The sequence below is a fragment of the Oncorhynchus mykiss genome, chromosome 22 (assembly GCF_013265735.2).
Source record: "Oncorhynchus mykiss isolate Arlee chromosome 22, USDA_OmykA_1.1, whole genome shotgun sequence".
NCBI lineage: Eukaryota > Metazoa > Chordata > Actinopteri > Salmoniformes > Salmonidae > Oncorhynchus > Oncorhynchus mykiss.
This window is the reverse complement of record NC_048586.1, coordinates 47,855,532-47,878,324: the sequence shown is the minus strand read 5'-3', so window position 1 is coordinate 47,878,324 and position 22,793 is coordinate 47,855,532. Positions and strand designations below refer to the sequence as shown.

Genomic DNA, 22,793 nt, shown 5'->3' with positions numbered 1-22,793 from the left:
AAGATTAGTATTACCTCCTACGGTTATGAAGACTAGTATTACCTCCTGTTAATATGAAGACTAGTATTACCTCCTGTTATTATGAAGATTAGTATTACCTCCTGTTATTATGAAGACTAGTATTACCTCCTACGGTTATGAAGACTAGTATTACCTCCTCCGGGTATGAAGACTAGGAAGCTAAATCCTCGTTATTCCATTGTAATACACTGGTATCCGTTATAGTCACCTTTAATCAGACAAGAAATGAAACAAGCTCATTAATTAACCCATCCCTGTTTTACTTTAGCAAAATGGCACCATATTCTCTATTTAGTGCACTACTTTTTTAGTGCACTACTTTTGACTACGCCCAATTTTTTCAGTTTTTGATTTGTTAAAAAAGTTTGAAATATCCAATAAATGTCGTTCCACTTCATGATTGTGTCCCACTTGTTGTTGATTCTTCACAAAAAAATACAGTTTTATATCTTTATGTTTGAAAACTGAAATGTGGAAAAAGGTAGCAAAGTTCAAGGGGGCCGAATACTTTCGCAAGGCACTGTACATATGAAATAACCAAGGAATAGAATCAATTGTATTCTCTTTTGAAGATACAGTATATCTTTATTTCAAATCATTTGCCACTGTGAAACTATTGTGAAGCAAAGAGACCCACTCACACACAGACGTGCACTACAGAGATCCATCTCTTGACCTCCTGGAGATCCATTCTAGCCATGCGTGTTCTGTTCTGGCCAGGGCCTGACTTGCCTTTCACTCCACCTTGTTCCCACCTTCTGATTACTGTAACTTAACATTGTCTTTCTTCTTATGTTCTTCTGCTTCGGAGATGGGTCATATAACATCTGATTAGTTGGAGTTCACGAGTTATAAACATTCCTATGAAGGATATAACCCTTCATAAATTGGTTATAACACTTCATAAAGTGTTCATAACTCACTCCCTCTCAAAAAAGAGACCTTTTTTAAAACGAGGCATTGCCTTAGAAACGGCAGCTAGAGAACCCCTCGTATTTTTGTATGTAAACATCCATTTTTTTTTTTCCTAATTTAAGCTTGTTGTTGCTGTTGTTGTTGTTTACATGATGTCCTGCTGGTGCTGTGTAGATTCACTGACCACCTGCGGGAGGAGAAGAGAGTCCGTCAGGGTGGATAGGTCAGGCACAGTGACAACAAACAGATGGCTTCGAGAGACACAGTACAGTGCATTTTGTGGTTTATATTGACCCGTTATTTCCACGCGTTGTCCCTTTGAGACCATAGTCTCTTTGACAAGGGAGCCTTTGCTTCGTTCAATTACACACAATTTAAAAATATATAAAATACAACAGTCCCCTCGTATAAATACCTTGGCATAGTTAAATAAAATAAAATGTATATTTAAAAATGTGGATCGATGACGAAGTTGTCATTTAAAACACATGCACGAACTAACCACAGGAGGCTGGTGGCACTTAAATTAGGGAGGACGTTGCTTGCGGTAATGGCAGGAGGTGAAATGGTGTGAGATATAACTAACAGATGGTTTCCATGTCAATTTAAACTCTCTAGTCTATGAATTTCACATGACTGGGAACTCAGATATGCATCTGTCCATAAATAAAAATCAGCCGTTTCCTGCTACAACAGTCGTTTACAACATTAACAATGTCTACACGGTATTTCTGATCAATTTGATGTTATTTTAATGGACAAAACAAAAATGATTTTTTTTTCTTTCAACAACAATGAATTTCTAATTGACTCCACACTTTGGAACGGTGGTGTACTTGGAACAGAAATCAGAGTATCAGATGCATTAGAGATCGTTACAGTTTGGACAAGACAGCGAATACACCTCTGTAGTTTAATGTGAAGAATATTGTGTCCTACAGGGTTGGGTTCAATTCAGGAAGTAAACTAAAATTCAAATTTTAATTCCAATTCTGCTAGACGTTTTTTCTAAAAGGAAAAATTTGAGTTGGAATATGTACAATTCCTGAATTGATTGAATTTAAAAGATATTGAACCCGATCCTGGTGTCCTCTGTAGGTTTTTTAACTGTGAGAGGAGGGTGAGGTGCTCTGAGGTGGGGTGGAGAGAACACAGTCATCAGGTCTAGTACTGAGGGAGAGGACACAGTCATCAGGTCTGATACTGAGGGAGAGGACACAGTCATCAGGTCTGATACTGAGGGAGAGAACACAGTCATCAGGTCTAATACTGAGGGAGAGGACACAGTCATCAGGTCTAATACTGAGGGAGAGGACACAGTCATCAGGTCTAATACTGAGGGAGAGGACACAGTCATCAGGTCTAATACTGAGGGAGAGGACACAGTCATCAGGTCTAATACTGAGGGAGAGGACACAGTCATCAGGTCTAATACTGAGGGAGAGGACACAGTCATCAGGTCTAATACTGAGGGAGAGGACACAGTCATCAGGTCTGATACTGAGGGAGAGAACACAGTCATCAGGTCTAATACTGAGGGAGAGGACACAGTCATCAGGTCTAATACTGAGGGAGAGGACACAGTCATCAGGTCTAATACTGAGGGAGAGGACACAGTCATCAGGTCTAATACTGAGGGAGAGAACACAGTCATCAGGTCTAATACTGAGGGAGAGAACACAGTCATCAGGTCTAATACTGAGGGAGAGGACACAGTCATCAGGTCTAATACTGAGGGAGAGGACACAGTCATCAGGTATAGTACTGAGGGAGAGAACACAGTCATCAGGTATAGTACTGAGGGAGAGAACACAGTCATCAGGTCTAATACTGAGGGAGAGGACACAGTCATCAGGTCTAATACTGAGGGAGAGGACACAGTCATCAGGTCTAATACTGAGGGAGAGGACACAGTCATCAGGTCTAATACTGAGGGAGAGAACACAGTCATCAGGTCTAATACTGAGGGAGAGGACACAGTCATCAGGTCTAATACTGAGGGAGAGGACACAGTCATCAGGTCTAATACTGAGGGAGAGGACACAGTCATCAGGTCTAATACTGAGGGAGAGGACACAGTCATCAGGTCTAATACTGAGGGAGAGGACACAGTCATCAGGTCTAATACTGAGGGAGAGAACACAGTCATCAGGTCTAATACTGAGGGAGAGGACACAGTCATCAGGTCTAATACTGAGGGAGAGAACACAGTCATCAGGTCTAATACTGAGGGAGAGAACACAGTCATCAGGTCTAATACTGAGGGAGAGGACACAGTCATCAGGTCTAATACTGAGGGAGAGAACACAGTCATCAGGTCTAGTACTGAGGGAGAGAACACAGTCATCAGGTCTAATACTGAGGGAGAGGACACGGTCATCAGGTCTAATACTGAGGGAGAGAACACAGTCATCAGGTCTAATACTGAGGGAGAGAACACAGTCATCAGGTCTAATACTGAGGGAGAGGACACAGTCATCAGGTCTAATACTGAGGGAGAGGACACAGTCATCAGGTCTAATACTGAGGGAGAGGACACAGTCATCAGGTCTAATACTGAGGGAGAGGACACAGTCATCAGGTCTAATACTCAGGGAGAGGACACAGTCATCAGGTCTAATACTGAGGGAGAGAACACAGTCATCAGGTCTAATACTGAGGGAGAGGACACAGTCATCAGGTCTAATACTGAGGGAGAGAACACAGTCATCAGGTCTAATACTGAGGGAGAGAACACAGTCATCAGGTCTAATACTGAGGGAGAGGACACAGTCATCAGGTCTAATACTGAGGGAGAGAACACAGTCATCAGGTCTAATACTGAGGGAGAGAACACAGTCATCAGGTCTAATACTGAGGGAGAGGACACAGTCATCAGGTCTAATACTGAGGGAGAGGACACAGTCATCAGTACTGAGGGAGAGAACACAGTCATCAGGTCTGATACTGAGGGAGAGGACACGGTCATCAGGTCTAATACTGAGGGAGAGGACACAGTCATCAGGTCTAATACTGAGGGAGAGGACACAGTCATCAGGTCTAATACTGAGGGAGAGAACACAGTCATCAGGTCTAATACTGAGGGAGAGAACACAGTCATCAGGTCTAATACTGAGGGAGAGAACACAGTCATCAGGTCTAATACTGAGGGAGAGAACACAGTCATCAGGTCTAATACTGAGGGAGAGAACACAGTCATCAGGTCTAATACTGAGGGAGAGAACACAGTCATCAGGTCTAATACTGAGGGAGAGGACACAGTCATCAGGTCTAATACTGAGGGAGAGGACACAGTCATCAGGTCTAATACTGAGGGAGAGAACACAGTCATCAGGTATAGTACTGAGGGAGAGGACACAGTCATCAGGTCTAATACTGAGGGAGAGGACACAGTCATCAGTACTGAGGGAGAGAACACAGTCATCAGGTCTGATACTGAGGGAGAGGACACGGTCATCAGGTCTAATACTGAGGGAGAGGACACAGTCATCAGGTCTAATACTGAGGGAGAGGACACAGTCATCAGGTCTAATACTGAGGGAGAGAACACAGTCATCAGGTCTAATACTGAGGGAGAGAACACAGTCATCAGTACTGAGGGAGAGGACACAGTCATCAGGTCTAATACTGAGGGAGAGAACACAGTCATCAGGTCTAATACTGAGGGAGAGGACACAGTCATCAGGTCTAATACTGAGGGAGAGAACACAGTCATCAGGTCTAATACTGAGGGAGAGGACACAGTCATCAGGTATAGTACTGAGGGAGAGAACACAGTCATCAGGTCTAATACTGAGGGAGAGGACACAGTCATCAGGTCTAATACTGAGGGAGAGAACACAGTCATCAGGTATAGTACTGAGGGAGAGGACACAGTCATCAGGTCTAATACTGAGGGAGAGAACACAGTCATCAGGTATAGTACTGAGGGAGAGGACACAGTCATCAGGTCTAATACTGAGGGAGAGAACACAGTCATCAGGTATAGTACTGAGGGAGAGGACACAGTCATCAGGTATAGTACTGAGGGAGAGGACACGGTCATCAGGTCTAATACTGAGGGAGAGAACACAGTCATCAGGTCTAATACTGAGGGAGAGGACACAGTCATCAGGTCTAATACTGAGGGAGAGAACACAGTCATCAGGTCTAATACTGAGGGAGAGGACACAGTCATCAGGTCTAATACTGAGGGAGAGAACACAGTCATCAGGTCTAATACTCAGGGAGAGGACACAGTCATCAGGTCTAATACTGAGGGAGAGGACACAGTCATCAGGTCTAATACTGAGGGAGAGGACACAGTCATCAGGTCTAATACTGAGGGAGAGGACACAGTCATCAGGTCTAATACTGAGGGAGAGGACACAGTCATCAGGTCTAATACTGAGGGAGAGGACACAGTCATCAGGTCTAATACTGAGGGAGAGAACACAGTCATCAGGTCTAATACTGAGGGAGAGGACACAGTCATCAGGTATAGTACTGAGGGAGAGGACACAGTCATCAGGTCTAATACTGAGGGAGAGGACACAGTCATCAGGTCTAATACTGAGGGAGAGGACACAGTCATCAGGTCTAATACTGAGGGAGAGAACACAGTCATCAGGTCTAATACTGAGGGAGAGGACACAGTCATCAGGTCTAATACTGAGGGAGAGAACACAGTCATCAGGTCTAATACTGAGGGAGAGGACACAGTCATCAGGTCTAATACTGAGGGAGAGGACACAGTCATCAGGTCTAATACTGAGGGAGAGAACACAGTCATCAGGTCTAATACTGAGGGAGAGGACACAGTCATCAGGTCTAATACTGAGGGAGAGGACACAGTCATCAGGTCTAATACTGAGGGGGTGAGAATATGAAAAGTGAGTTAATTAAAAGGTGGCTGGGTCAAAAATTGATATTTAAGCCGCACTTACACACAGAGCACTAGCTCCATCTCTCATAGAATATGTCATCTAGAACAAAAATGAACATTGATTAAAAGATGTATAAGGCTATGAGATACTTTTATCTGCCTTTATTAAGCTAGGCCTGCATGATCAGTTGTACTTTCCCCTGCGGACTGACTGTCAGCTGTGGGTTCCCAACGATACCACTCAAATGGCACCCTATTCCCTATATAGTGCACTACCTTTCACCAGAACCCTGGTAGTGGTCTATTTAGGGAATAAGGTGTTTACTTGGAACAAAGCCGATATTGGATGCTGTGTCATCGTCTGTGTGTTGATTTTACCTCTCCATCGCGGGTCTCGATGGTCTTGATCAGGACAGTCTTCTTGGAGTGGACCTCTGCTGATCGTCCGACGTCTGGGCTGGTCTCTGCGGATGGATCGGACAGAGTTAAGACAACCTCGTACTAACAGAATCACAAAACCAACCTAACATCAACCCAGAATTGTATATATGATTCACTCTGCCTCAATCTAACATCAACATCAACCCAGAGTTGTAAATATGATTCACTCTGCCTCAATCTAACATCAACATCAACCCAGAGTTGTATATATGATTCACTCTGCCTCAATCTAACATCAACATCAACCCAGAGTTGTAAATATGATTCACTCTGCCTCAATCTAACATCAACATCAACCCAGAGTTGTATATATGATTCACTCTGCCTCAATCTAACATCAACATCAACCCAGAGTTGTATATATGATTCACTCTGCCTCAATCTAACATCAACATCAACCCAGAGTTGTATATATGATTCACTCTGCCTCAATCTAACATCAACATCAACCCAGAGTTGTATATATGATTCACTCTGCCTCAAACTAACATCAACATCAACCCAGAGTTGTATGTATGATTCACTCTGCCTCAATCTAACATCAACATCAACCCAGAGTTGTATGTATGATTCACTCTGCCTCAATCTAACATCAACCCAGAGTTGTATATATGATTCACTCTGCCTCAACCTAACATCAATAGCCACAGTTTAATATACCAACCAACCAATCAATCAACCAATCAATCAACCAATCAATTAACTTCAATCATCCTCTATCGTCATCGTTGAACTGATTGTGGTCTCAGTGATGCAAATATCCGAAATGCATCAATTCATGCTGTCCGTGTTTTCAGCGTACAGCTGCTCCACCTCGTGGTGAAATTGTGATTCTGCTCTCACCATCCCTTTACTTTAAGTTACTGTACATGTCTTATAGGACTCTTTGGTGATTGGTCAGTTGTGAGGAAGTGTGTTTTCAGTGGTCACCTCTGAATCCAACAGTGGAATATAATGAGGCAGCAGAGTGGGAGCCAGAGTGAGAAGACTTGGAGCCAGATACAGTGATTCTGGGGAAGAAATAGAGAACACCAACAGAATAGTTATTTACAGGTGAAATAATTAGTTTATGATGATTTTAATGACGCACTTACAGACATGTCCTCACCCCTCTATCTAGCCTCGTCCGCCCCCCTCCCCACCCTCTCTCTCTCTCTCTCTCTCTCTCTCTCTCTCTCTCTCTCTTTCTCTCTCTCTCTCTCTCTCTCTCTCTCTCTCTCTCTCTCTCTCTCTCTCTCTCTATCAATAGAAGCATTCAGGACCTATTCCACTTACTTCTCTCTCCAGTCCACTTCCTAATACTGTTTATCACCTGTTAGGCAGTGATCTCTATGTCCAGGGCTATCTTTCACTATTCTCTATCCCTCCCCCTGTTCCTCCCCTACCCCTCCATCTACTCTATCCCTCCCCAACACTCCTCCCTTCCCTCAATCTTCTCTATCCCTCCCCTACCTCTCAATCTTCTCTATCCCTCCCCCTGTTCCTCCCCTACCCCTCAATCTTATCTATCCCTCCCCAACACTCCTCCCTTCCCTCCTTCTTCTCTATCCCTCCCCTACCCCTCAATCTTCTCTATCCCTCCCCTACCCCTCCATGTTCTCTATCCCTCCCCCTATCCCTCCCCTACCCCTCAATCTTCTCTATCCCTCCCCTACCCCTCCATCTTCTCTATCCCTCTCCATACACCTCCCTTCCCTCCCTCTTCTCTATCCCTCCCCCTACACCTCCCTTCCCTCCCTCTTCTCTATCCCTCCCCTACCCCTCCATCTTCTCTGTCCCTCTCCATACTCCTACCTTCCCTCCCTCTTCTCTATCCCTCTCCCTACTCATCCCTCTCTCCTACCGGCTCTCCTCTCCCTCCAGTAGCTTCCTGTAGGTAGCGATCTCTATATCCAGGGCCATCTTGACATTGAGGAGGTCCTGGTACTCTCTGAGGTGACGAGCCATCTCATCCTTCATCTTGGCGATCTCAGCCTCCAGACGGGTGACGGAGTCCTGGTAACCTCCAGCCTCGTTTCCCAGACGATCCTCCATCTCCCTCATCTGCCTCAGCAGAGACTCGTTCTGTAGGGGAAAGATAGAGAGAGAGAGAGAGAGAGAGAGAGAGAGAGAGAGAGAGAGAGAGAGAGAAAGATCATTACATAAACAGGTATCATAGTTAGATTGAGAGGTGAGAGGGGAGCTGGTGGAGAGGTGATTGAAGTGATGATAGGTTAGAGAATTGTCCTGAAGTGTGAACTACTCCCCACCCATTTAAAAGGAAGAGCATTGGATTGGTTTAAAACACGACTAGAGGGAGTTTCTAGCACCAATCCTTTCCTGTCAAATCCATGAAGGGAAGAAAACAAGAGTAAACTTGGTCCAGGAGGATCTAGAGTAGCATGTAGTAACAGTCCAATAGGATATAGAGTAGGGTGTAGTAATATAGAGTAGGGTGTAGTAATATAGAGTAGGGTGTAGTAATATAGATTAGGGTGTAGTAATATAGAGTAGGGTGTAGTAACAGAGTACTCACGGTTCCCTTGAGAGAGTCGATCTCACAGGTGTAGGACTGGATCTGATGCCTGAACTCCATGCTCTCCTGTTTGGCCTGTCTCAGAGCATCGTTGTTCTTGTTCACAGCCTGGTTCAGGTCTGACACCTGGAGAGGAGGTGGAGACATGGGTAAGAATAGATGCCACTGTCACTGTGTAGTGGTGCCCGATGTAGTTAGCTTAGCTACTGTCACTGTGTAGTGGTGCCCGATGTAGTTAGCTTAGCTACTGTCACTGTGTAGTGGTGCCCGATGTAGTTAGCTTAGCTACTGTCACTGTGTAGTGGTACCAACGTAGTTAGCTTAGCTACTGTCACTGTGTAGTGGTACCAACGTAGTTAGCTTAGCTACTGTCACTGTGTAGTGGTACCAACGTAGTTAGCTTAGCTACTGTCACTGTGTAGTGGTACCAACGTAGTTAGCTTAGCTACTGTCACTGTGTAGTGGTGCCGATGTAGTTAGCTTAGCTACTGTCACTGTGTAGTGGTACCAACGTAGTTAGCTTAGCTACTGTCACTGTGTAGTGGTGCCGATCTAGTTAGCTTAGCTACTGTCACTGTGTAGTGGTGCCCGATGTAGTTAGCTTAGCTACTGTCACTGTGTAGTGGTGCCCGATGTAGTTAGCTTAGCTACTGTCACTGTGTAGTGGTGCCTGATGTAGTTAGCTTAGCTACTGTCACTGTGTAGTGGTACCAACGTAGTTAGCTTAGCTACTGTCACTGTGTAGTGGTACCAACGTAGTTAGCTTAGCTACTGTCACTGTGTAGTGGTACCAACGTAGTTAGCTTAGCTACTGTCACTGTGTAGTGGTGCCAACCTAGTTAGCTTAGCTACTGTCACTGTGTAGTGGTACCAACGTAGTTAGCTTAGCTACTGTCACTGTGTAGTGGTACCAACGTAGTTAGCTTAGCTACTGTCACTGTGTAGTGGTGCCAACGTAGTTAGCTTAGCTACTGTCACTGTGTAGTGGTGCCCGATGTAGTTAGCTTAGCTACTGTCACTGTGTAGTGGTACCAACGTAGTTAGCTTAGCTACTGTCACAGTCCACATATCATATCCAATTTTAGCTTATCTAACACTGCTTTACTTAAAGTACTGGCGGTCACATGTTCTTTGCCAGGGTTGGGGACTTGGGGTCGATTTAAATTAATTTTCAATGCAGTCAATTTAATTCCAATTCCAATTGAATTACTTAACTGAAACGGAATAGGCTCCAATCCTGTTCTGTACTGTCCTAAGCCAATTCTGTCAACCATCCCGATGGCAGCAAGCCTCTCTAACTATGACCCCACTGTCACTACCCACCCATATGTCTAGTGTTTTCACCATGGATTTGTACCAGTCCTCTGTACTATACCATATTATATAATACTACAGTGTGTTATAGATGGTTCCTCTGTACTATACCATATTATATAATACTGTTATAGATGGTGTTCACCTTGGACTTGTACCAGTCCTCTGCCTCAGAGATGTTCTTGGCTGCGATACCCTCGTACTGCATACGGATGTCCCTGAGGGCAACGGTCAGGTCTGGTTTGGACATGTCCATCTGGACCTGCACCGAGGTCTCCTGCATCTGGCTCGTCAGCTCATGGATCTCCTGCAGGGGTCAGAGGATAGAGTTCGGAGGTCAGGTTTCAGAGGTCAGAGGATAGAGGTCAGGGTTCAGAGGTTAGGGGTCAGAGGTTAGGGCTCAGAGGTACATACAGGATTTAATTTAGAGCCATTAGCCATAACAAATATTTTTGTTCCTCCACTCTCCTGATTCACTGACTTCACATCCGGCCCAGAGTTACACTGACTATACTGACCAGGAAAAACCATGGCTCCTACAATACAGGACCACTGGTCTCTCTCTCTCTCTCTCTCTCTCTCTCTCTCTCTCTCTCTCTCTCTCTCTCTCTCTGTCTATCTGTCTCTCTCTGTCTCTCTCTCTGTCTCTCACTCTGTCTCTCTCTCTCTCTCTGTCTCTCTCTCTGTCTATCTGTCTCTCTCTGTCTCTCTCTCTGTCTCTCTCTCTGTCTCTCTCTCTCTCTCTGTCTCTCTCTCTGTCTCTCTCTCTCTCTCTGTCTCTCTCTCTGTCTCTCTCTCTGTCTCTCTCTGTCTCTCTCTGTCTCTCTCTGTCTCTGTCTCTGTCTCTCTCTGTCTCTCTCTCTCTCTGTCTCTCTCTCTCTCTGGCTCTCTCTCACTCACTCACTCATACATTTCCCAGCATCTAGTCGCTCTCTCATGGTTTAATTATAGCTGTGCATGTGTTGAACAATGTTGCAGAGGGCACTCCATGTCACGAACCAGCTGACACAAGCCAGCATTTCTCTGAAGTCAAATGTCAGGGGAAGGAGACAGAGCATGAAAGGACTTTGGCGTTAGAAGCTAGAAAAGTCCCTCTCCCCATCCACTGTACACAGTGTGGCGTGGTGTGTGTGGTGTGGTGTGTATAGTTGGTGTGTGAGTGTGGTGTGTATAGTTGGTGTGTGGTGTGGTGTGTATAGTTGGTGTGTGGTGTGGTGTGTATAGTTGGTTGTGTGTGGTGTGTACAGTTGGTTGTGTGGTGAGGTGTGTATAGTTGGTTGTGTGGTGTGGTGTGTACAGTTGGTTGTGTGGGTGTGGTGTGTATAGTTGGTTGTGTGGTGTGGTGTAGTGTGGTGTAGTGTGGTGAGGTGTGGTGTGGTGTGATGTGTGGTGTGGTGAGATGAGGTGTGGTGTAGTGTGGTGTGGTGTGGTGTGGTGAGGTGTGGAGAGGTGAGGTGAGGTGTGGTGTGGTGTAGTGTGGTGTGGAGTGGTGTGGTGAGGTGTGGTGTGGTGAGGTGTGGTGTGTTGTGTTGTGGTGAGGTGTGGTGAGGAGTGGTGTGGTGTGGTGAGGTGTGGAGTGGTGTGGTGAGGTGTGGTGAGGTGTGGTGTGGTGAGGTGTGGTGTGTTATGGTGAGGTGTGGTGTGGTGAGGTGTGGTGTGGTGTGGTGTGGTGAGGTGTGGTGTGGAGTGGTGTGGTGAGGTGAGGTGTGGTGAGGTGTGGTGTGGTGTGGTGAGGTGTGGTGTGTTGTGGTGAGGTGTGGTGAGGTGTGGTGAGGTGTGGTGAGGTGTGTTGTGGTGAGGTGAGGTGTGGTGAGGTGTGGTGTGGTGTGGTGAGGTGTGGTGTGTTGTGGTGAGGTGTGGTGAGGTGTGGTGAGGTGTGGTGTGTTGTGGTGTGGTGAGGTGAGGTGTGGTGTGTTGTGGTGAGGTGTGGTGAGGTGTGGTGTGGTGAGGTGTGGTGTGTTATGGTGTGGTGTGGTGAGGTGTGGTGTGGTGAGGTGTGGTGTGTTGTGGTGTGGTGAGGTGTGGTGAGGTGTGGTGTGGTGAGGTGTGGTGTGGTGTGGTGAGGTGTGGTGAGGTGTGGTGTGGTGAGGTGTGGTGTATACAGTTGGTTGTGTGGGTGTAGTATTTTACATTATATTTCCCATCATAAAAATGGCAAGCAGACATTCAGCTTGGCCAGGCCCGGTTCAGCTTGGCTCGGCCCGGTTCAGCTTGGCTCGGCCCGGTTCAGCTTGACTCGGCCCAGCTCGGCTCAGTAGTGTTAAATGGGCATAAGTAAGTAGCCTTATCTGAGACAGACTCCAGCCCTATGAGTAATTCACCTGTTTCTGTAGCATGAGGCTTGATGTGCAAGTACACCACCCTGAGCAGGGCGCTATTCTATCGCAGGGTGAGAAGGGTTAGCATAAAGGGCCTGGGACACTACTGACCTCCTCGTGGATCTTCTTGAGGAAGGTGATCTCCTCCTGCAGGCTTTCAATGCGTCTCTCCAGGTCCAGCCTGGCCAGCGTGGCAGAGTCCACGTCCTGGAGAAACGCAACAAGAACAGTGGATGTAGTAGAGGCTGTTTTAATGTCGATGTTTCAGCACAGGGCCTTTCCCAAGACGAGAGTTGACATAACATATTGACAGAGAGACAGAGAGAGAAACAGAGAAAGACAGACAGACAGACAGACAGACAGACAGACAGACAGACAGACAGACAGAGACAGTGAGTGAGACAGTGAGAGAGAAAGACAGAGAGAGAGAGAGAGAGAGAGAGAGAGAGAGAGAGAGACAGAGAGACAGAGACAGAGAGAGAGAGACATAGCGAGAGACAGAGAGCAAGAGAGAGAGACTCAGAAGTTACTCTTGGGAACGATAGCAGCTTCGGTTGATGTTGGTGTCACACTCTGCACTGTTATCATTGATCTAACCTGACAGCATGTATTTCATTGATCATTTGGGAAGAGAGAAAGTTCTGAAGGCAGACAAAGGGAGAGAGAAGGAGAGGGAAAGTGTAACTCACAGCTCTGAAGGCAGACAGAGAGAGAGAGAGAAGGAGAGGGAAAGTGTGACTCACAGTTCTGAAGGCAGACAGAGAGAGAGAGAAGGAGAGGGAAAGTGTAACTCACAGCTCTGAAGGCAGACAGGTTGTTCTCTGCCTCTTCCCTCTGGTGGATCTCCTCCTGCAGTCTGGAGGGAGGGAGGGAGGGAGGGAGGGAGGGAGGGAGGGAGGGAGGGAGGGAGGGAGGGAGGGAGGGAGGGAGGGAAGGAGGGAAGGAAGGAGCGAGGGAGGGAGAGGGGGAGGGAGGGAGGGAGGGAGGGAGGGAGGGAGGGAGGGAGGGAGGGAGGGAGGGAGGGAGGGAGTGAGGGAGGAGAGAGGGAGGGAGGGAGGAGAGAGGGAGGGAGGGAGGGAGGGAGGGAGGGAGGGAGGGAGGGAGGGAGGGAGGGAGGGAGGGAGGGAGGGAGGTTAAAGAAAAGGCTCAGTTGGAGTTTAAACAGATTCACAGACAACCTTTTCCTCCCTATCTGAGCCTGTGATTGTTGTGATTTTGATTCCATGTTTATTAGGATCCCCATTAGACAACTGGTCTTACTGGTCTTACTGGTCTTACTGGGCTCTGACACAAAATACACATTACAGACAAAAGACTTGACAATTTACATACATTTCAAACATTAACACGTAGTGTGTGTGTGTGTGTGTGTTTGTGTGTGTGTGTGTGTGTGTGTATGTGTGTGTGTGTGTTTGTGTGTGTGTGTGTGTGTGTGTGTGCATGTGTGTATGTGTGTGTGTATGTGTGTGTGTGTGTGTGTGTGTGTGTGTGTGTGTGTGTGTGTGCGTGCCTGCGTATTTGTGTGTGTGTATGTGTATGTGTGTGTGTATGTTTGCGTGTGTGTGTGTGTGTGTGTGCGTGTGTGTGTGCGTGTTCATCTATCAGTTCTACATACACGTCAGCACGTACACACAACAAGTGGGTCACATGGAGGAGAAGTGTTGTGTCGTGAGGTGTTGTTTATTGAAGCCAGGTTTGCTGTTCACTTGTTCACTATATGAGACAGAAGGGAGTTCCATTCACTCAGGGCTCTGTACAATACTGTATGTTTCCTTGAATTAGTTTCTGGTCCTGGGGACTGTGAAAAGACCCCTGTTGGCATGTCTGGTAGGGTAAGTGTGTTCTGGTCCTGGGGACTGTGAAAAGACCCCTGGTGGCATGTCTGGTAGGGTAAGTGTGTTCTGGTCCTGGGGACTGTGAAAAGACCCCTGGTGGCATGTCTGGTAGGGTAAGTGTGTTCTGGTCCTGGGGACTGTGAAAAGACCCCTGGTGGCATGTCTGGTAGGGTAAGTGTGTTCTGGTCCTGGGGACTGTGAAAAGACCCCTGGTGGCATGTCTGGTGGGGTAAGTGTGTTCTGGACCTGGGGACTGTGAAAAGACCCCTGGTGGCATGTCTGGTGGGGTAAGTGTGTTCTGGTCCTGGGGACTGTGAAAAGACCCCTGGTGGCATGTCTGGTGGGGTAAGTGTGTTCTGGTCCTGGGGACTGTGAAAAGACCCCTGGTGGCATGTCTGGTGGGGTAAGTGTGTTCTGGTCCTGGGGACTGTGAAAAGACCCCTGGTGGCATGTCTGGTAGGGTAAGTGTGTTCTGGACCTGGGGACTGTGAAAAGACCCCTGGTGGCATGTCTGGTAGGGTAAGTGTGTTCTGGACCTGGGGACTGTGAAAAGACCCCTGGTGGCATGTCTGGTGGGGTAAGTGTGTTCTGGTCCTGGGGACTGTGAAAAGACCCCTGGTGGCATGTCTGGTAGGGTAAGTGTGTTCTGGTCCTGGGGACTGTGAAAAGACCCCTGGTGGCATGTCTGGTAGGGTAAGTGTGTGTGTGTGTGTCAGTTGACTATGCAAACAATTTGGAACAGTAGACTTTACTCAGTTGAACCGATGCTGTGCGGTTATCACTATATCTTTAAAGCACAGTCTCTCTCTGTGCCTAGAGGAATGGACCCTTCCCCCAGAGACACACATTCCTTGTACAGTGGACCCCTTTCAGCTGTCCTAAGGCAGGTCAAGGGTCAAACAGAAACGCAGAGAGGGCAGTGAGCTACAGAGATGGCTGTAACCCCTACAAAATCATTTGATATCCTTTTTGTGTTCTGGTTGCTTCCTGAATGGCTAAGCAGAGCAGACTGACACTGTGTCAGAACTGTTGATGCAGACTTCTATACAGTGTCAGTACTGTTGATGCAGACTTCTATACCGTGTCAGTACTGTTGATGCAGACTTCTATACCGTGTCAGTACTGTTGATGCAGACGTCTACACTGTGTCAGTACTGTTGATGCAGACTCCTATACCGTGTCAGTACTGTTGATGCAGACTCCTATACCGTGTCAGTACTGTTGATGCAGACTTCTATACTGTGTCAGTACTGTTGATGCAGACGTCTATACTGTGTCAGTACTGTTGATGCAGACTCCTATACTGTGTCAGTACTGTTGATGCAGACTCCAATCCTGTATCAGTACTGTTGATGCAGACTCCTATCCTGTATCAGTACTGTTGATGCAGACTCCTATACTGTGTCAGTACTGTTGATGCAGACTCCTATACTGTGTCAGTACTGTTGATGCAGACTTCTATACCGTGTCAGTACTGTTGATGCAGACGTCTACACTGTGTCAGTACTGTTGATGCAGACTCCTATACCGTGTCAGTACTGTTGATGCAGACTTCTATACCGTGTCAGTACTGTTGATGCAGACGTCTACACTGTGTCAGTACTGTTGATGCAGACTTCTACACTGTGTCAGTACTGTTGATGCAGACTTCTACACTGTGTCAGTACTGTTGATGCAGACTTCTACACTGTGTCAGTACTGTTGATGCAGACTTCTACACTGTGTCAGTACTGTTGATGCAGACTTCTACACTGTGTCAGTACTGTTGATGCAGACTTCTACACTGTGTCAGTACTGTTGATGCAGACTCCAACACTGTGTCAGTACTGTTGATGCAGACTTCTACACTGTGTCAGTACTGTTGATGCAGACTCCTATACTGTGTCAGTACTGTTGATGCAGACTCCTATACTGTGTCAGTACTGTTGATGCAGACTCCTATACTGTGTCAGTACTGTTGATGCAGACTCCTATCCTGTGTCAGTACTGTTGATGCAGACTCCAATCCTGTATCAGTACTGTTGATGCAGACTCCTATCCTGTATCAGTACTGTTGATGCAGACTTCTATACTGTGTCAGTACTGTTGATGCAGACTCCTATACTGTGTCAGTACTGTTGATGCAGACTTCTATACTGTGTCAGTACTGTTGATGCAGACTCCAATACTGTGTCAGTACTGTTGATGCAGACTCCTATACTGTGTCAGTACTGTTGATGCAGACTCCTATACCTTGTCAGTACTGTTGATGCAGACTTCTATACTGTGTCAGTACTGTTGATGCAGACTCCTATACTGTGTCAGTACTGTTGATGCAGACTCCAATACTGTGTCAGTACTGTTGATGCAGACTTCTATACTGTGTCAGTACTGTTGATGCAGACTCCTATACTGTGTCAGTACTGTTGATGCAGACTCCTATACTGTATCAGTACTGTTGATGCAGACTCCTATACTGTGTCAGTACTGTTGATGCAGACTCCTATACCTTGTCAGTACTGTTGATGCAGACTTCTATACTGTGTCAGTACTGTTGATGCAGACTCCTATACTGTGTCAGTACTGTTGATGCAGACTCCAATACTGTGTCAGTACTGTTGATGCAGACTTCTATACTGTGTCAGTACTGTTGATGCAGACTCCTATACTGTGTCAGTACTGTTGATGCAGACTCCTATACTGTATCAGTACTGTTGATGCAGACTCCTCTACCGTGTCAGTACTGTTGATGCAGACTCCTATACTGTGTCAGTACTGTTGATGCAGACTCCTATACTGTGTCAGTACTGTTGATGCAGACTCCTATACTGTGTCAGTACTGTTGATGCAGACCCCTATACTGTATCAGTACTGTTGATGCAGACTCCTATACTGTGTCAGTACTGTTGATGCAGACTCCAATACTGTGTCAGTACTGTTGATGCAGACTTCTATACTGTGTCAGTACAGTTGATGCAGACTCCTATACTGTGTCAGTACTGTTGATGCAGACTTCTACACTGTGTCAGTACTGTTGATGCAGACCCCTATACTGTGTCAGTACTGTTGATGCAGACTCCAATACTGTGTCAGTACTGTTGATGCAGACTCCTATACTGTGTCAGTACTGTTGATGCAGACTCCTACACTATATCAGTACTGTTGATGCAGACTCCTATACTGTATCAGTACTGTTGATGCAGACTCCTCTACCGTGTCAGTACTGTTGATGCAGACTCCTATACTGTGTCAGTACTGTTGATGCAGACTCCTATACTGTATCAGTACTGTTGATGCAGACCCCTATACTGTATCAGTACTGTTGATGCAGACCCCTATACTGTGTCAGTACTGTTGATGCAGACTCCTATACTGTGTCAGTACTGTTGATGCAGACCCCTATACTGTATCAGTACTGTTGATGCAGACTCCTATACCGTGTCAGTACTGTTGATGCAGACCCCTATACTGTGTCAGTACTGTTGATGCAGACTCTGGTACACTGTCAGTACTGTTGGTACAGACTCCTATACTGTGTCAGTACTGTTGATGCAGACTCCTATACTGTGTCAGTACTGTTGATGCAGACTTCTATACTGTGTCAGTACTGTTGATGCAGACTCCTATACTGTGTCAGTACTGTTGATGCAGACTCCTATACTGTGTCAGTACTGTTGATGCAGACCCCTATACTGTGTCAGTACTGTTGATGCAGACTCTGGTACACTGTCAGTACTGTTGATGCAGACTCCTATACTGTGTCAGTACTGTTGATGCAGACTCCTATACTGTGTCAGTACTGTTGATGCAGACCCCTATACCGTGTCAGTACTGTTGATGCAGACCCCTATACTGTGTCAGTACTGTTGATGCAGACTCTGGTACACTGTCAGTACTGTTGATGCAGACTCCTATACTGTGTCAGTACTGTTGATGCAGACTCCTATACCGTGTCAGTACTGTTGATGCAGACTCCTATACTGTATCAGTACTGTTGATGCAGACTCCTATACCGTGTCAGTACTGTTGATGCAGACCCCTATACTGTGTCAGTACTGTTGATGCAGACACTCTGGATCAAAGTGTCTGATAAATGTCAGTTATTCTTATTATATTATATTATCTAGTGTGGCGTGCATTATATAATGGTTGGCAGGCCAGGCATGTCAGGACTCTGCATTTAGATCACAGGGGAGGCGAAGGATGGCCACCACGCTGTCTATGTGTCTCATGTTGCTGCCTGCGATAAACACCTTTACAGAGCAGATAGACTGAGGGGGGCAAGACAGACTGAGGGGAGCAGATAGACTGAGGGGAGCAGACAGACTGAGGGGAGCAGACAGACTGAGGGGAGCATGTAGAGCAGACAGACTGAGGGGAGCAGACAGACAGAGGGGAGCATGTAGAGCAGACAGACTGAGGGGAGCAGACAGACTGAGGGGAGTAGACAGACTGAGGGGAGCAGACAGACTGAGGGGAGCAGACAGACTGAGGGGAGCAGACAGGGACCTGAGCAGACAGACTGAGGGGAGCAGACAGACTGAGGGGAGCAGACAGACTGAGGGGAGCAGACAGACTGAGGGGAGCAGACAGGGACCTGAGCAGACAGACTGAGGGGAGCAGACAGACTGAGGGGAGCAGACAGACTGAGGGGAGCATGTAGAGCAGACAGACTGAGGGGAGCAGACAGACTGAGGGGAGCAGACAGACTGAGGGGAGCAGACAGACTGAGGGGAGCAGACAGACTGAGGGGAGCAGACAGACTGAGGGGAGCAGACAGGGACCTGAGCAGACAGACTGAGGGGAGCAGACAGACTGAGGGGAGCATGTAGAGCAGACAGACTGAGGGGAGCAGACAGACTGAGGGGAGCAGACAGACTGAGGGGAGCGTGTAGAGCAGACAGACTGAGGGGAGCAGACAGACTGAGGGGAGCATGTAGCGCAGACAGACCGAGGGGAGCAGACTCTACTCTCCTACTCTGAAACACTATGAATCCCAACCCTGAGTTGATCTGAGGTCAGTATGACCCAGCAGGCTGTGTGTTCCACCCCAGAACCTTCTCAAACGTTCACCCCTTTTCCACCTCCACTTTCAACAGTGGTTTGACTCTCCCTCGTTCCTCCGTCTACACTGCGCCCAAACCCCTTCCCTCGCAGAGCCTTGGAGGAGCTGGGTCACGTCAGCTGTTTACCGTTTACCGTGCAGAGAAAATCCCATGAAGAAAAAAAAAACCCAGAGACCATTTCACACCGTTGATCCTGTACCTCGAAATAGAAACGTCTATTAACAACACTACAACAAACAAAACTAAATGTTCTTCTCCTGTGTTTTTTGTTCTACTTTATTTATTTCTACTACTACTGAGCAAGAAAAGACATTTCCCTGTAGCACGTGACAATAAAAAACAAAACGTGAAACTTGAAACACTGTTGAACGCTTCCACAGTTTACGGTCGTAGACTCTCATGAGGCCTTGGCACGCCACAGAGTCAGACACGGCATCCAATAGGCCTGCTGATATCGGGCTATATTTAGGAGGAGTACAGTAGGCACTCAGGGTATATTGGGATGGATAAGAATAGTGGTCTAATATGGGAATGGTATTCTGCTGATTCCTGAGAGGGCTCTGAGCAACTGGTGGACAAAGACGAGCTGTCTGTCTGTCTGTCTGGTCTGTCTGTCTGTCTGTCTGTCTGTCTGTCTGTCTGTCTGTCTGTCTGTCTGTCTGTCTGTCTGTCTGTCTGTCTGTCTACTCTGGGGACTGTCTGTCTGTCTGTCTGTCTGTCTGTCTGTCTGTCTGTCTGTCTGTCTGTCTGTCTGTCTGTCTGTCTACTCTGGGGACTGTCTGTCTGTCTGTCTGTCTGTCTGTCTGTCTGTCTGTCTGTCTGTCTGTCTGTCTGTCTGTCTGTCTACTCTGGGGACTGTCTGTCTGTCTGTCTGTCTGTCTACTCTGGGGACTGTCTGTCTGTCTGTCTGTCTGTCTGTCTGTCTGTCTACTCTGGGGACTGTCTGTCTGTCTGTCTGTCTACTCTGGGGACTGTCTGTCTGTCTGTCTGTCTGTCTGTCTGTCTGTCTGTCTGTCTGTCTGTCTGTCTCTAACATGTCTGTCTGTCTCTCTCTCTCTCTGTGTCTGTCTACTATGGGGACACTTTGAGACAATAGGGGTAATGTCTGTTTATCCATCCTGCATTCAGATCTCATTATTTCTGCCCTTCACAATATTGGTTATCCTCTGCTTTTCCCTCCCTTTGACCGTTGGCACATAGTTATAATCTCATCACGTTCTCTCTGTCTTCTGACATCCTCTTTCTCAATCTCTTCTGCATTCATTCTCAACCATTTTCTCTTGTGGGTAAATTAGGAAAGTATATATATATATATATATATATATATATATATATAGCTTCAGCATAGCAAGAGAGAACTTCCAAGTGTTTTGTTTGTTCATTTCAATGTCAACTGACACCTTCACTGATATACTCCCTCTAAGATGGAGGATAACCACATCGCTGTCGGGACCGCGTTACTCTCCCCAATTCAGCAGAAATAAAGACATGACACGTATTCAGATCATATCACCATTCGGTCTTTGGATACATTCTAAGGAGTGGCTTTCACTCAACAGAGAACACCTGTTTCACTGTGTATTGATGCATCTGCGGCAGCTCCAGACTGAAAATGTACACTTATTGGAATATCAAGATAGTGATATATATATATATATTGAGGGCCCATAATCAAACGGGCCAAACTTCTCAAGCGAATAACTTAATCAAGAACATATTACAGTAGTAACAGGCAACAGGTAGTTTCAGTGATTCTCTTTTTTAAAATTAGTTTTAAACGAACTTCTACGTCATACAGTTTGAAATATATCTACTTCCATTGATCCTGAATATAATAACCGCCTAACTACTAACTTGTCTTTTCTCTCATGCCGTTTGATTTCTTAATCAAGCGCGTATGATATTATTATTATGATTTTACTAACGTCTCTCTCACTGAACATTGCGTTGTTTTGGAAGAGCTTGCAGGATAGCATTTCATTGTCCTGTTGACACCTTACCCTACCGATCCTGTAACACGTGACAAATAAACTTTTAATTTGATTTTTGCTGTATGTTTTTTGACCCCTGACCTCTCACCTGAGTTTGAGTTTCTGCAGGTCGTCAGCCAAGTTGTCTCTCTCCACCTCCATGCGGGCTCGGTCATTGGACATGCCGTCCACCTGACGCCTCAGCTCTCTCATCTCCTCCTCGTACATCTCGGCCACGCGGGTCGGCTCGTGACCCCTCAGCCTCTCGATCTCCACCACCAGAGTAGCGTTCTGCTGCTCCAGGAAACGGACCTTCTCGATGTAGCTGGCGAACCGGTCGTTCAGGTGCTGCAACTCTGCCTTCTCATTGGTCCTGGTGTCCAGGAAGTCGCGGTTAGTGGCGTCGGCCAGGTTGAAGTCCAGCTTCTCGCCCATCCCGGCGTACGAGCGCATCGCGCCGCCGGAGGAGGAGCGAATACTGCCGGAGGAGTAGCTGGGGCGGGCGGAGCTTTTGGTCATCTCGTAGACTCTGGAGGACATGTGGGCCGAGCCGGAGGAGCCGCGTCCACCGTGGGAGAACATGGAGGACATGCCTGAGGTGGATCCAATACCAGAACCGAAGGTCCGGCGGTAGGAAGAGGCTGACTGGGCGGACTGGGAGGAGAAGCTCATGGTGGACGTTGTCTGAGGGTCTGGCTGGAGGAACTGGGTTACTGTTGGAAGTAGATGTCTGAATGTGGGGCTGGTGGACAGGAGATCTGCTATTTGTAGACATACAACGCCCACTCCATAACTCTAAGCCCCCTGCATCCAACTCCCTCAATCACCCCCCTCTCTCTCTCTCTCTCTCTCTCTCTCTCTCTCGCTCTCTCTCTCTCTCGCTCTCTCTCTTCTCATGTCTCTATCTATCTCTCCCTCTCTCTCTTCTCATGTCTCTATCTATCTCTCGCTCATTTCTATTCGCACTCTTTGATTCAGCTGTCATAGGCTCTGGTTTCCAGTAGCAGTGTGGAGGCTAGCCAGTGTGGGGGGTGTAGCCGTTGTTGGAAGTGGGTGTGTAGGGGTTGTTGGAAACGGCTGTGGGAGTAGGAGTGTGTGTGTGTGTGTGTGGGGGGGGGGGGGGGGGGGGGGGGGGTGTTAGTCTCATGGCCTTCTGAAAAACATGAGATTACGGTTACCGTAAGTTACCCTACACATATTCTATCAGAGGGACAGAAACATGTCTAGTCGACCACGTATTTACTCTTAAATGTTCAAACCCTGCTGCTGTGTTAAAGGATTGTAGTCTTTTTTTTGACTGGTGTAAATTATCAGAACCCATCCAAACTACTGTGTTTAGCCAGATTGATTGTGTAGATATTTTGGTGTAAACTACTACTTTTTCTCTGTCCGTTTTTGTCCAAAATATTGGGTTAGTGAAAGAGAAACGGTTCATGACTGAATAGCACTGGAAGCAACAGAAAAATGTACCCGTTGTGATGTACAACCTGCTAGTAATATTTATTACACTACCTAGCCATTTCATTTATTGGTGAATTGTATTAATCGTGCACTG

At 46.8% G+C, this 22,793-nt stretch overlaps 1 protein-coding gene across 2 annotated transcripts; it reads right to left on the bottom strand.

Moving 5' to 3' along the window:
* Positions 1–578: 578 nt before the first annotated feature.
* LOC110517324 (desmin) lies at positions 579–21,995 on the bottom strand. 2 transcript variants are annotated; one of them, XM_036959459.1, is made up of 10 exons: positions 21,348–21,995; positions 13,184–13,244; positions 12,500–12,595; positions 10,216–10,377; positions 8,757–8,882; positions 8,085–8,305; positions 7,172–7,251; positions 6,179–6,264; positions 5,862–5,900; positions 579–1,123 (listed from the first exon to the last, which is right to left on the bottom strand). In XM_036959459.1, exons 1-10 carry the CDS (start codon positions 21,908–21,910, stop codon positions 1,082–1,084), a joined length of 1,476 nt encoding a protein of 491 aa, XP_036815354.1. In that variant the 5' UTR covers positions 21,911–21,995; the 3' UTR covers positions 579–1,081. The 2 variants fall into 2 exon arrangements, with proteins under 2 accessions (XP_036815354.1, XP_036815355.1); XM_036959460.1 differs by lacking the exon at positions 5,862–5,900 and having other exon boundaries at positions 581–1,123.
* Between the last annotated feature and the right edge of the window lie 798 nt (positions 21,996–22,793).